Genomic DNA, 15,208 nt, shown 5'->3' with positions numbered 1-15,208 from the left:
TTACTTTTACTTTTTATCCCCCACTTTCTTATGCCTTTTTCAATCCTCTTTTCCTTTTGGGATCCACTCATAGTATATATGTTCTCTACCGCCCTCGACCTCTTATAAATATCTAATCCATACTTACATCATTTCATCTGTCTCATAATATACTCTATCTTTCTTATTTTACACAAAAGTTAATAGAAGTAGCATATAAGATGGTGAATAATTATTGTTATGGGGAACAATTACGTTTTGGAGAGAGAATGGAAAGTATTGGTTGAAAGAACATTAACGGCTCGTTTCATAAATAGTTATATATGGTGGTAATGGACTAATGGTAACGTAACTTAGTATAAAATTTGTACAAGTTCTCATGTCAATGACCATGATGATGAAACTTCATCATAAATTATTAGTTTCTCTATATAAATTTTTATCACACAATGCCATCTTCTCAAGTGGTAAGGGATAGTAATGAGATTTCAGGAAAGATGTTTTGGAATCAAGTAGCATTACCATGGTTAACAATGTAGAATTTCTTTTACAAATTTACACTATAATACATTATCATTACCACCATTTATGACATTGAACCAAACAGGTCGTAAGTGTATGAACAACTCAACTTTGGGTGAATAAACACAGGAAAAAAAAAAGTTTCAAGGTGCAATTAATTGATTGTGGCACGAATTTTTTAGGTAAATCAAGAATAACTGTGGAATCAAAAAATGAAAAGGGAAGAACATATGGGACACCAAGAAGGAATATAGGAACTATATTTTGGGGCGGAGATAGTGTAAATTAGATGGATTGGTATCCAAACATCTTTTAATTATTATCCATGTATTTTCCAATCCGTATTCATGTATCATTCACTTCGTATCGTGAAGACAAAAAGTACAATGGATACTACTTGATATGGGTGCCATTTAATATTTTGTACTTAATGATTTATCGATGACTCTTCAATGTGGTGATGGGTACTTCAAATCTTTCCTCTCTTAGACAACAATAGTTCTCCCCAGTGAAAACGAAGCTTTCTTTGTTTGTCGGCCTTTTTTTTTCTTCAGCTCCAACACCTACATAGAAATTTAAAACTTATACTCCCTTCATGTTTTTTAATGGTTACACTTTGAGTTTTGACACTATTCACATATTTATGTTCGGATATCATATTGTGACGACGGGTAAGAAAAATTGTAGTCATGTGAGATCTTGTTTTATTTGTTTGGATATGTACTTTTAGAATATCAACTTTTTATAGTTTTAAAAAATGAAAATTTAGAAATATTAATGTCCAAATATTTATATTGACAAGCGTAAAAGAGGTCAACTATATGAAAAACGGAGGGAATATATGGTAATAGACAAAAAAATGGAGAAATTACTCCACAATCTTAGTTCGAGTAAGTACCTTCACAAGACACTAACAAGTCTTACCAGTAGCTTTAAAAGTTGCCTCCTATGAACTCGTCAACTCGATACTTAAATTAAAACAAATCTAATAAGCATCACTAATTTTAAGTACTCCAATGATACTCATTATATTAGTGAATCGGATTTAGACCTTATTAAATATTCGATTTTAAAATCCTTACATCATAATCTATGCATTAATATAAGCCCCTTTGGAAATCCTATAAACATTAACCATATATATTTTCTTATATCAAATATTAACCATATGATCCTCAATAATTTGGTTTCCATAAGCCTATTAGGCTATTACATACGATTTCCTAAGCTTGATGATTATATAATGTTTCACTGTTGTATTTCGCCACCGCAACTCATTGAATGGGAATTTGTACCAACAATTATGCCATTTTTCTAAAATAATGAAAAAAACTTGGATTTCACTAGCTCATTTACGAAACTAAAAATACCATGTTTGTAAATTATATAGTTGATTGGAGTTGTGATTTTATATATGATGTCACTAAGTCCAACAATGGTTTCACATGGCCTAAATTCATTGTTTGGAATAATATCTTTATCCAAGAAAGGAAAAAAATTATTTGTATATATCCTGCTAACATGGAATAATACAATAAATATCACTTGATTTCGTGGTTAGACTTTAATATACTTCCTCCATTTTGTGTTTTAAATGAAATGTAGTGGCTTGGCAAGTTGGCATGAGGATTTAGGAGGGGAGAGAAATAGAGAGAAAGAAAAGGAGAGATTGATGTGATAAAGAGAGAGATAAAGAGAAATAAATTCTAAATAAGATAACATTTTATTTATCTTCAAAGAGTTTAAAATGAAAAGTGTTTTGTTAATTTTAGAAGGTGAAAAATTAATTAAGATTGAAGTGTTGGAAATGTTTGAAGGGTGAATCCTGTTGGGTTGTTGACCGACGCTGGAGTTGTTGTTGTTGTTGTTGTTGCTGTTGATGGGTTAAAAGTAATAATTTGATTAGAGGGTGTGGTTAGTGGTGAGGGGTGAGGGGTGAGTGGTGTGGTGGGCGTTGGAGGAAGAAAATCCCTAATAAATTTCTCCTCTTCTCACTGTCTACTGTCTAGTGTCTCTCATACACAAATCACTCACAGAAGAGAAAGAGAAAGAGAAAGAGAAAGAGAAAGAGAAGTAGATACTAGATAGTAGATAGTAGATAGTAGATAGAGAAAAGTAGTCTCCGTCAAGGCAGTAGAGAGAGGGGTTGGATTAGGTGATGGCTTCCGGCAGATACATGGCTTACTCTCCGTCACCCTCAACCACTCCTCACTCTCCTCATATCGCCGGCCTACGCTCTGCTTCCAGCGCTCTCGCTGAACAAGAGAAGTAGTCTTTTTCTCTTTCTTCAGATCTTTATCTTTCTGCTACTAGTAGTTAGTACAACTATTATCACTCTAGTCTTGTTCAATTCTTTCTACTTAATCATATATGCTCGATCTATTTTTATTTATGTCAATTCTAGTTATTCCTATTCCTGAATCGCTGAATCCTGATTCCTGATCCATCACTCTGAATCTGAATCATTTGTGTTCCAGATATCTCGCCGAGTTGTTGGCTGAGCGTCAAAAGATCGGCCCCTTTATGCCCATCCTCCCTAACTGCTACCGCCTCTTAAATCAAGGTCACTTTTCTGCATTTTTTTTATTATCTTCCTGCTATACTTTCTACTTTCTTTTTTCTTGCTCCTCTCTCTAACACCATCATATTACTTCTATTATTCTTTATTACCACTACAACTATTTGCTTCATACTTGGATACTCTATATTAATGCCTTATTGTGCTATCCTTCATCAACATCATTACACACCAGAATTTATATCATATATCACTCTTAAGTCCATGCTTCCACGGGATACAATGCATTTTGCTCCCATTATTTCACATATATTGCTTCTTTAAGGCTCTAATGTATTCTTAACATACTAAGTAGCATCATAATTCACCAACAACACATTGTGCGCCTCTATGTCAACTCTACTGCCTCACAGCAACACACGGGTCTTTATATGCATCTAATCTCATCGCCATCTTCGAGATGTCCTCGATCCATGTGGTTAAGACTTTCAAAGACATACAAATCATTAGAAGCTTTGCCCACTGGAAATTGTGAAAATGGGATTATTTGGATTTGCCTCATGTATCATTCTTTTATCTCATGTCTTTACTTATTCCTCTATTTGTTTTATATTTGGTGGTTTGGGAGAAGTGACTACCTGTAATGCAGGATTATGTATGGTTCTGCAGTAGGAGATGATTCTTTATTCTAATATCAGGACTCCTGCCACAAGACAAAGCAACAAGACAATCCAGCTTACTAGTGAAGTGGCATAGTCTCAAGTATTTGGCCTCATTAGCTCTCTATTTCTTAGAATGAACTTACTCTTTCTGATGTTTCTTCTCCATTCTCCTATTCTGGGGGATGGAAATGTTCCCTTTTGACCAAAACTCCAAAATTTTGATCCTGTATGTTAGAAAATATATTGTCATCGATATCAAGTGGCAATTTATGAGAGAATTTTTGGTTTCTGATTAAGGGTTGTTTCCACTATTTCATTCGTGAGAGGATTGCCTCTCATTTACTTCTCATCCAGAATTCTATTGTGAGGGGCTTCTTATCAAATATAAGCCTCTGTATCCATTTATTCCCGCATATGTCGTCATTATAACGGTAGCAAAGTGTTATGTTTTGCACTTAAAATGAGTACAAGAATGACAAGGATAGTGCTAGGATTAGGTGAATAAGTTGTAAAGCTTGAAGGCTGATAGTGAAGGATCTAGCACATGCTGCTTTTGTAGGTGAATTGGTAATGGCCTTGCCCACGATTAATTTATTGTACAAGTCTCATGGGTAGTCCATAAAATGCTTTGAAAAAAATTATATTTACTTCACTGCCCTTTATGCTGTGTCAAATAGTTTCCTTTTCTCTTTCTGTTTTCCCCTCTCTCCCTCTCCACTTAATGTGCGGGTGTGATTGGAGGTGGTGAAGGAGTTTGATTACTGAACTAACTCGGCAGAACTGTATTGTGTTTGTGGTGGATTTCCAACTAATATTTAACAACTGCTAACTAGTACATCTGTTATTGAAAATTGACATTGAGCAGAAATATTGCGTGTAACTACACTGTTGGGGAATGCTTCAATTTTAGATCAAACTGGGCTTGACCATGCTAGGCCTCTGCCATCTGGAGGAATGTATTCAAATGGAGGAGCAGATATGAATGGATGGGCACCACCTTTCCAATCAGAAGTACGGATTACTGACCATTAACACGACCTTTAGTTTCCGTCAAATTTTACTGTTTAAAAATCTTTACTGACTCGTTGTTTTTAGTGCTAACATTTTTTTGATAGCGTATCCACTCTTCTCATGACAGGCAGTGATGAAGCTAACAATGTCATGGAATAATATTAGATGTAGGTTGGATTGCTGCTCTGGAGATGGATAGTTCCCCTTTTCTTTATGACCCATGGCATAGCTATCATGTAGTCATGATTCCTTCTGTCCACGCAGATTCAAATTCCATCCATATTAAAACTTAGAAGAGGTGTCAGGAATAAAGGTTTTCCAGACTTCCTAGACTATAGGAACCCCCCTCCCGATATTATTGCAGTCATTTACACTGATGTGACCATGACATCAGAACAAGTTTCTGCTATGAGCTTTCGGGTGATTTCTGAATATATTCTGGACCTGCTGTACATTGTTTAAGAAATAAAATGTGGAGTTTCTGATAGTACGCTGAGCTGCTGTTATGTATCTGAATGAAATTTTGAATTTGCTGTGGGTTCTCTGTTTCTGCTATGGGGAAATCCAGATGCATCTGTCCCTTTTTATTTTTGGCTTTTCTTTACCTATATTAGCTTTCTCTGCAGATGTCTGGTCTTTTACACCAGTCTTCAGCTCAGAACTGGCTTGGTTCTCATGGTAATTCGTCTGGTCTTATTGTGAAGAGAACTATCAGGGTGGATATCCCGGTTGACAACTATCCCAATGTATGAAGTTGGTGTGCTTCCTATTTATTTTGATTTTGTAATCATGACTTATGAACAATTTTCCTCATGGAATATCACCTCATCGTACTTTGTTTAATGGCTGTAGCAGTACAACTTTGTCGGGCGTCTTCTTGGCCCGAGGGGGAACTCTCTGAAACGCGTTGAAGCTACAACTGAGTGTCGTGTACTTATCAGAGGACGTGGCAGCATTAAGGATCCGGCAAAGGTAATTATAGTTTTCTTCATAGACTCTTTCTAATTTATAATTTTGAGATCAATCTAAAAGTTGCTGCAAGATTGTCATATTTAATTACTTTGTGTTTGCACAACAATTTTTGTTTATGTGACTTCATGATGTTAATTTGGTTTTAGGATACGAGTTTTGAAAACATTGTACAGTGATGTGATCATTTTTTTTAATTACTCCCTCTACTTTTACATGCAACACGTTGACTTTGACTTCATCTTAAGTGCACATCAGCAAGATTAATACTGAATTCCAGGGAAAAAGAAAGCTTTTCATATACATGATATGCAGTCTGCCTAGCTATGGCGGCTTGCCTGCATCTTAGACGGTTTATTCAAGCATGCATATTAACATGATTATTAGTTTATTTGGTTTTGTTCATAACTTCATATTGGTTCATTTGCTTGCATCATCATGTATTTGTATGCTTTGTGCAAGTCCTGAATTCTGTTCTATTACTGCATTATGCCTATTAGTATAGACAGTGGTGTGTCTGGTGTTATGCATCAAGCTCACAGCTCCCATAGAAAGTCCTCCCTCTCTCCAAAGTGCTCGTCTTAGTGTTCAGGAGAGACATTTTACTGTAGGATTCAGTAGGGGCACATCGGTACTTGAGGGAAATCACCCATACAGAAGGTATTAATGTAACCATGTAAGCATGTACTTTTGATTACTGCATTTTAACTCTGCATTTATTGTTATATGAATTTGACATCAGTCATACTTCTGGATGCACATTTCACTTAAATTGTTATTTGCTCGTTACATCACTTCATTTCTGTTTGTGAATGATAATTCCTGGTCCAGCTTGATTAGGTTTGTGAAAAAAGTTGCCTAGTACTATATATACTCTGGTAGCCTGGTAGGATGACTTGGAAGTTGCAATGTCCTATAATATCTTGTGCTGTCTGTCTAAGCTGTAGCTTGGGCAATTTGATTTATGACTCTGCAGAATAACTGGGTTTCCAAACATTCTCAAGTCACAATATGTGCAATTTAAGTCATGGTTCACATGGAATTACAACTTGAAATAATGGGTATGTTATGCATTCATAATAAATCTACCAGAAAGGAAGTCAAATTTTGTTGATCAAAGTGATATAACAATTTTAAGTGCTTTTTTTTTTGCAAATACATCTATTTTTGGTTGTATAAGTTGTTTCATTCAGATTTTTCATCGGGAAGGGTGAAAATAGTAGTTTTGAATTTGTTGCCTATACTAATTAGTTTTAAAATGATCTACTTTTTGGAGTAATTTGGTGCTCGGTATCAGTTAGTTCCTGCAATACTAACACAACTAGTTGTGGATGATGTTTTTATTAAAGGAGGACATGATGCGAGGGAAACCAGGTTATGAGCATCTCAATGAACCGCTTCATATACTTGTTGAGGCGGAATTGCCAGTTGAAATAATTGATGCCCGCCTGATGCAAGCACGTGAGATACTTGAGGATCTGCTCAAGCCTGTGGTATGTAATCTAGGGCCTGCAGAAACTGTTTTTGGCTGATTCCTATTTGTTTTTAAATGGCATTATAAGGCTCTAACAAACTCATCTCTTGACCAGGATGAATCGCAGGATTTCTTCAAAAAACAGCAGCTGAGAGAGTTAGCTATGCTCAATGGTACACTTCGTGAAGATGGTTCTCACATGTCTGGTTCCGTGTCTCCCTTTCACAACAACAGCCTTGGAATGAAGAGGGCTAAGACTCGGGGGTGATACAATTATGGTGATTTTGGAGATTTATTAGCTACGAAGGGTAATTGGACATTCCCGTGCTACTGGTACTGATATACCAGCCACAGTGCTTCCCAAGTCCCAACTGCCATCGGGGCACTGGCGCAATAAATGTGCCAGTTCTATTTTACTTTTAATTGTAAACCAAGCATGTTTAGCATCTAGTCTGGGAGGCTGAGATGGTAGTAAGCTTATATTGACAACTTGAGTTCAGATGGCTTGCGTTTGTATGTTGCTTTAGGATAGCTAGAAATATGCCTTTCGATCTCTGTATTATGGGCTATTTTAAAGATTGTGAAAGTTTTGTTAGGGTGATTATAGTGATTATAATATGGTGTGCTTTAAGTGGAGAATAGAAGCATTACTCAATATAGATGGGTTTGAATGTCAATTAGTAAATTGTAGACTCGAATGGATTGAATTATGGCATTTTTGGTGCTTTTTCCTTTTGGTTTGCATCGTATGCTCGCTATCTTATTTCATCTTATCTATTATGATTGTCTACATTATTCATATTGACCAATAACATTACGGAATGTGAGCAAAGCAATCATCGGTAGAGTGTCAACTGATTTAAACACAAGCAATGCCATGCCACAGGGGTCACTATTTGTATTTGTAGATATTGAAAGGGGATGTTACTTCAACAAAGCTAAAGTAGCAGATGTCTGGGAATTAATAGTGAATGAAAATTGGAAATATCTCAAACACCAAGAAGATTGTTGAACGATAGGATTGAAATTCACATCGTCCTTGATAATATGCAAGAGAGCATGAATATTCATGAGTAACATTTTCCTGATCTTTCTCTCTCATCCCAACTCACCTTCTGTTTCCTCCACCTCATTTTCTAGTACTTACAAGTTACATCTTCTTTTATTAAGTAAACTTTCTTTCCCTACCATGAGGATCCTCATTAATCATTCCTCTCTCTCTCTCCCCTAGTCCCCTACCATAAACATACCCACCACATAAGAAAATTAAGTTTCTTTTTTCTTGCTTGAGCTCACCATACTTGTATAGTTGCAATTAAAAGAAATCACAAATAAACACACTTTATTTACAAAGGCCGAGATATCTCATTCTCCCGAATGCAGGGGATCTTCTTCCATCCTCATCCTTTAAGGATCCTCAACGATATTTTCTCATACATGAGGATTTCGTTATGAAGGGGAGAATATGTTAAGAAGATGGAGGATCCTTATGGATGATATTGCTAGGAGAACAACAGTTAACTCTTTGTTTTCGTCCCCCAAGCTATCGTGAAAATGTGTTATAAGTTTTATCTGATGACCGTGGAATACATGAAACCAATGCTATAATTTTTAGAAAATGTGAGCTTTTTCAGCCATCTTAAAATAGTACTAGGAATGAGTCTACACCTTACTAAACAAATCTTCCCACCAAAAATGAGATTCTGTCTCAGAAATCTAATCTAACACATATCCATCCACCACTTTATCACAGGAAACACATGATGGAATGTAAAATCCAAAACCGAAACCAAAACCAAGGCTAGATCAATATCTTTAGAATTTGGTGTTGCACTTATTTAAACTGTACCGTTGCTGACCAAAGCCTATTTACATTGCAAAATGAGCAACAGCAATCCAGCAGCGCCTTTTGATATCATCAATTCAACATTTCGACAAAACAACAGTCTGGGTGCGACCACCATCAACCTTACCAGTTACCACCATCCAAGCAGAATAAATTAAGCCTTTTCTTCATCCTCATCTTCAGCTTCATCAATACCAACCCAACGGGTGAAAGCGAAAAGAAATTCCTTGAAATTAACCATTCCATTTTTATCCCAGTCCATCTCTTCTGCAGTAGCACATGAATACACATTAAAATAGTTGTAAAATAAAAGATACAAACGCAGAGGTAAAATAAGTTCTTAAGGAGAACATTTGACTAAGCACACTTCAAGACAAATCACAAATGTAACAGATAATCTTGAAGGTTATGGGGAACACGAAAAAAAAGAAATTAGGGGTAGCAGAAAAGAATATAATGGTGCATTATTATAACCCAAATTAAGTAAAAGGAAACACGTCTCCAACTTTGGCATTAGTTCCCCAGAGAGAACTAAAAAGGCCTCCTCTAATGCTTGGAGTATTTTATCATAGAAAGTACAGCTACATAAATAGTATTGCTGCTGTTATGTTGTACAACGAGTGAGAGCAATGACTTGAGAATGCTAACCAAATCTTTTCATCGCTATTCGTCCTGAAGAACGTTCCCCGCTGGTAGTTTCATTTATTGCCTGAATCATCTCGGTCTTGCTGACATAGCCATCCTTGTTTTTATCCAGAAAAGCAAATGCATCAACCAGTGTCTCAAATGTGGCTTCCAGATTGGGCAACCCCATCCGAGATTTCTAAAATTGTTAAGGAGACACCGAAGTATGCATAAAGAAAGCTAGAGCACATGCAGAATCAAGGTCCGATGAACAACAATAGATAGGATCTCTTCAAAATCATTTATTGTTAATGACTAACACACGATAAAAAAAATAGTGATATGCACTTAGTTCTGAGATTTCTCTTCCTGTATGACTGCAGTTAGAGGAATGCTGGGAATTTCTACGCTCTTTAATGGGAGATTTTCCCTCTATTATTCCACTTTGACCAATATTTTCTTCTGTTTATATTGTTCTTCTTGTTTAAATTTTGGTTTTAGCCCCAGGAGAAGGGGGAAGCAACTGAGAATAAGGATACAACTCCGGTCTTTGGTTGATCCTCCTGAAGAAGGTAGACAAGACAGAGAAGCACAATAAATTCGTTGAATTTCATCCCCATGTTCTCATTTATATCACATGCCTTGAAGAAATCATCGACCTCTTCCTCGGTGAAAGATATTTCCAATTTGCGAAAGCAGTGTTTCAGCTCATTGTGATCTATCACTTCATTTTTATCCTCATCTTCCAATGACAAAACAAAACAGGTTAGATCTTGGAAAAACACACATAATTAAATTGAATGTTAATATATAAGAGGAAGAGTATTCCAATACAAGAGTCTTTGCAAAAGTAGTACAGTGATAAAAAGAAATCTATGAGAGCGTTAAGTTATTTTGACTTGAAGCCAAAACAGCGGATCCCCCCCCCCCCTCCAACAGCCTTCAAATAAGAGCTAGATAACATAATGTCCGCTCTGTGAAAAAAGCTCTTCAGATTTGAAATAACTCAAAGCAAACCACATATGTTCTTTCTGTGGATTGAGCACTTCAGAAACTGAAACCTTTATAATTTCTAAAAGATAGATGGGGGAAGATATCATACCAAATTCTTCAAAGATAGCCTTGCATTTTCTAAAGCTTTGATCAATTTTTGGAAATTTGAGAATGATGGTATTGAAGGACTTCATTACAGTTCCTTTAGATGCCCTCTCCTGCATAGCTTCAACCATTTTGGCTTCAAGTTTGGTTTCAGGAAGATAACCCCTTTTTGGTGATTCAGGTACCCCTAGTGCACCTCCCATCATCAGCTATGACAAAATATTTATCTCTGCAGGGTACTTCCACAGTTAGATATATCCAAAAACCAATATTTTCAGCATGGGAAAGAGGGACTGAGGTGCGAAAAAGGCACACTGGCTGCATTAGTTTCATATCCGCAATCTTTAAACACGGTCTTTAAATTTAAAATTTGTGCCTCACTTTCAATGAGGCGTGCTCCTCACACCTGCATTTTGCACCAAGGCTCTTAACAATCTAGTTCAAGACTAGACTAATAAAACCAAGGAAACGAGCTCCAATATATAGAAATACTAGTGTAGTAAGCCTATCTCCAACTCGTCCACCGGAACTAGAAGATTCAACCTAGTTCAAATCTAAGGACAGTAAAGGATTTGAGAGAAAAATTTATGTGTCATTCTGCAATTTCATCTCTAGAATTAATAATTTTGATAATGACATGTCAATACAATAGAATCAATACCGGATTTCCAGTCACAAAACTTCAAAAATTCATTTCATAAACAAGAACATTGAACAATCGCATGAATATATGCGCATGTACAAATTGTAACATAAATGTTATTATCATTTCATTCCATCAAACAAACATGAATTAAGGAGTTATAGCATGTAAATTATCCCTAACAACATGAGATAACATGAAACATACAATAATAATTGCATATGCATAAAGTAGATTAACACAATCGCAAAAGATGAAATATCACATGTAAAATTGCAACAAAAGATCGTCTAAACGAGTAGATTCATCTAAGGAACAAAAAAAAAAAAAAAAAAAACCTGAAACGATGTTCGAAGATCAATTCAACCCCAGAATTCCGTATGAGTGCGGGAGGGGGTAGATTGTCGTTCAGTGTGTCTTTGATACAAATGGGGCGAAAATGTTGGGCCACGGCATTGGTATTATTATTAATTTATTATTAGTCATATGTGATGTGTGCATTTACATATATAATCACTTTAAAATAATAATCATAGGCCGTTCTTATTTATCTAAAAAAAAAAAAATCATAGGCCGTTCTTGGCTTATGTAATTAGGAAGACAGAGTATGATTCTTAAAATACATAAACTCTAATATATTTATTTTAATTGTTTAAAGAAAGACAAAGAAATTTGGATCAATGATAAAACTGCAAGGGAAAGGAATAAGGAGTTAGTGGTTTTTAACTATTCTTATCTGTAAAGTATGTTAAATTTATTATTTGAACTTTTGAAAAGTAGTTCACATTATTACTATTACTATTATTATTATTATTACTATTGTTGTTGTTGCCACTTTTGTTGTTACTGTTGTTGTTGTTGTTGTAGTTATTGTTGTTGTGGCTCTTGTTATTGTTGTTGTTGTTGTACTTGGGAATGGTAGAGGTGATAATATGAAAGTTATTTGGGAAAAATAGCTATATGTCAAGCTTATATGAGATAATATCCTAAAAAAAAAACTAAAACTAAGTCTAAATACATTGATAGATTTCTAAAGAATTGCAAAGAAAAATTGTATAGCATATTCCTTCATTCTTCCATTCACCAATAACTTTGTCTTTTTTTTTTTTTTTTTTGATAAGACCAATAACTTTGTCTTTATACTCATAATGATGCGATTGACTAAAATAAGATATGAATAGCTAATTGGAAAATACTAGCAAATTTTAAATTAGATTAATTTTTTCCCTTTTACTTTTTGTAGATCATAAAGACGGTTCATTACCTCACCTGACTTGACGTTCCCTTTCCAGGTTTGGTACCCGGTCATTTAAAAAATCAATCCAATACACAACTTTTTGGTTACAGGTCAATGGATTACATAATTTCAGTTAGATATTTCTAAACAACCTTAGGCCATATTCTTCCGGACTAAACTAAGCATAATTAAAGTAAGATGAAACTGTGACAGAAAAATAATGAATTGAAATTTCTTTAAATAAAAAAGGAGAAGGATATCGTGTAGACCTCAATCCGCACGTGTTCCTGGTCTAGCATTTGTGGGAGGATTTGACCTTATGAACATAAAGTTATAAGTGTTGAGAAACAGTGAATTGGAAAATTTCACTGTTCAAGCATAGTGAATGTCATGCCATGCATTTACTGCATGTTAGGAAAGTTTCGTCTGCGCAGAAATCGTTGAAAATGTAATGTTAAAAACAGTATACTTTTGCCTATAAATACCGATGTAAGAAATCAGTTCTACACATCAATGCAATACAATACTCTCTGATATATTTGCATAACTTTTCTCTCTATTTCTCACAACACGTTATCAGCACGAGTTCTTTACCGAAATTTTTTAAGGTATCTTTAAAATTTTTACATCCATTTTGTTTTTAAGTTTAAATTTTTTTTTTCAAGCCCAACCCTTTTACTACCCGAACATGGACCAACAAAGTAACGGGATTAACATTGTTTTACACAATGTCTCTGTCTCGGGTATTTATTTTTGGATAGAGCGAAACAATGTGCCATTCACTACCAACCCAGCGAGGGGAACTGTAATACAGCCCCGACCCAGTAACCGTAACAACGGTACAAATACTCATACCAGAGAAAACCCACAAACCCCTGTTCCCAACACCAATAATAACCCTCCTATACAACCAGCTGAAAATCAACCTCCGCCCAGTAATAAAAGAGATAGAGATGAACAGGAAGAAACTAGTAGTAAACGTCACCATACTACTAACGCAGAAAACAAATAATTTTAACGCCACCTTCATGGAGGGCAAGGACATTTTATTTACGTTATTTTATTTTATCTGCTCTTAAACCGCCTATATGGACAGGTTAATTTTTTTTATTGCCACCTATATGGACGGCCTATGTGAAGTGATAGCATTATTATGTCTTATATGTGCAATAATGTCGTATGTATGCAGGGAACAAGCATTCAGAACATTATTATATATTATTGTCTCTAATCTTCTACTTTTTTTGCATTTATAGTTACATATATTATATTACCAATTTACTAGCATGCTCTAATATATATTTGTCAATATTAGAATTTTATTGCGTTGTATATTTTTTAACTGTATATGAACTGCACAGTTAGGGATAACCCTCTATAAAAGCGGATTACCATCCCCATTTTCACCACATATCCCTTATCTTCTTCCGATTTTTCTTTCTCTAAACCCACAAATTTTTTTCCTTCTTCCTCAACCTTCCGGCCACCATGTTTAACGCCGACGACAACCGTCCTCCACCCTCATCTTCCTCTTTTGAAGAGGATTTTAGGAAAATAAAACTCTACTTATTTCTTATAGCCGGTTTCTTTTTCCTCCTCATGGCATTAATGATATATCTCCTAATACATAAATAGGAGACAAAAAAAAATTTCCCCCGGAAGAATGGCGAAAAATGCACATGAATATCAATTTTTTTTGTCTTTAAGTGCATTTTAGGAAGTTTTTTTTGTTTATTCACTTGTTGTATTTTTCTATTTTTGGTATTTTCTTGTTTTTTTTGCTTAGCTTCATTATTGTTGTACGCTATTTTTAGTTTTTTTTGTTTGTATTATTTATCTATAATAATAATGATATAAATCAGGGGGAGATAATATATATATGTGATTTATCATCATTACTAATTTCAAATATTTACCTATTTGTAGTCAAAAGAATGGGAGATCTAGTGAAAAGACAATTTAACATACTAGATCTATCTGGGCAAAAGTTTTTAGAATGGACGGTGGACGCCCAAATGAATTTAAAGGCCCAAGGACTGGAACATACAATTAAAGATGTGACAACCCAACAAGGGGATGCAACTACAACAGCCGCATCAGTTAAAATTGCGACTGTACAAGAAAAGGCAAAAGCCTTAGTCCTCCTAAGACATCATTTACATGAAAGTTTAAAAAGTGAATATCTACTTGTGGATGATCCAAAAGAACTATGGGATAGCCTAAATGAAAGATATGGGCATCACAAAAATGTGCTTCTCCCAAAGGCACATTATGACTGGACCAATCTGAGGTTCCAGGATTTTAAAACGGTCAGTGATTACAATTCAACATTGTTTAGAATTGTATCATTGTTAAGATATTGTGATCATCCCATCACAGAAGAGCAAATGATAAACAAAACGCTCTCCACTTTCCACGCCTCTAATATCATATTGGCAGAACAATACAGGTTCAGAGCTTTCAAAAAGTACTCTGAGCTAATCTCAGTACTACTTGTGGCTGAACAAAATAATGATCTTTTGCTGAAAAATCATAATCTTAGACCTACGGGGTCTTCAGCCACTCATGAGATAAATGCTATAGAAAGCTCTAATCCACCAGAAGCAAATGCTATACATAGTGGTG

The 15,208-nt window shown here is 35.2% G+C and overlaps 2 protein-coding genes across 3 annotated transcripts; one reads left to right on the top strand and one right to left on the bottom strand.

Moving 5' to 3' along the window:
- Positions 1-2,417: 2,417 nt before the first annotated feature.
- Positions 2,418-7,925, top strand: LOC104892020 (KH domain-containing protein At5g56140). 2 transcript variants are annotated; one of them, XM_010677832.4, is made up of 7 exons: positions 2,418-2,769; positions 2,979-3,064; positions 4,547-4,692; positions 5,319-5,438; positions 5,548-5,664; positions 7,011-7,154; positions 7,251-7,925. In XM_010677832.4, the coding sequence occupies exons 1-7, from the start codon at positions 2,660-2,662 to the stop codon at positions 7,401-7,403; spliced, it is 876 nt and encodes a 291-aa protein (XP_010676134.2). In that variant the 5' UTR covers positions 2,418-2,659; the 3' UTR covers positions 7,404-7,925. The 2 variants fall into 2 exon arrangements, with proteins under 2 accessions (XP_010676134.2, XP_010676133.2); XM_010677831.4 differs by having other exon boundaries at positions 2,420-2,769; positions 5,545-5,664.
- A 797-nt stretch (positions 7,926-8,722) lies between these two features.
- LOC104892021 (probable calcium-binding protein CML21) lies at positions 8,723-11,840 on the bottom strand. The gene is made up of 5 exons (XM_010677833.4): positions 11,685-11,840; positions 10,708-10,932; positions 10,145-10,347; positions 9,630-9,804; positions 8,723-9,248 (listed from the first exon to the last, which is right to left on the bottom strand). The coding sequence occupies exons 2-5, from the start codon at positions 10,907-10,909 to the stop codon at positions 9,136-9,138; spliced, it is 693 nt and encodes a 230-aa protein (XP_010676135.1). The 5' UTR covers positions 10,910-10,932; positions 11,685-11,840; the 3' UTR covers positions 8,723-9,135.
- Positions 11,841-15,208: the final 3,368 nt, after the last annotated feature.

This window comes from Beta vulgaris, chromosome 4 (assembly GCF_026745355.1).
Source record: "Beta vulgaris subsp. vulgaris cultivar EL10 chromosome 4, EL10.2, whole genome shotgun sequence".
Lineage (NCBI taxonomy): Eukaryota > Viridiplantae > Streptophyta > Magnoliopsida > Caryophyllales > Amaranthaceae > Beta > Beta vulgaris.
The sequence above is the reverse complement of the archived record's forward strand: the minus strand, read 5'-3'. Positions and strand labels throughout refer to the sequence as shown.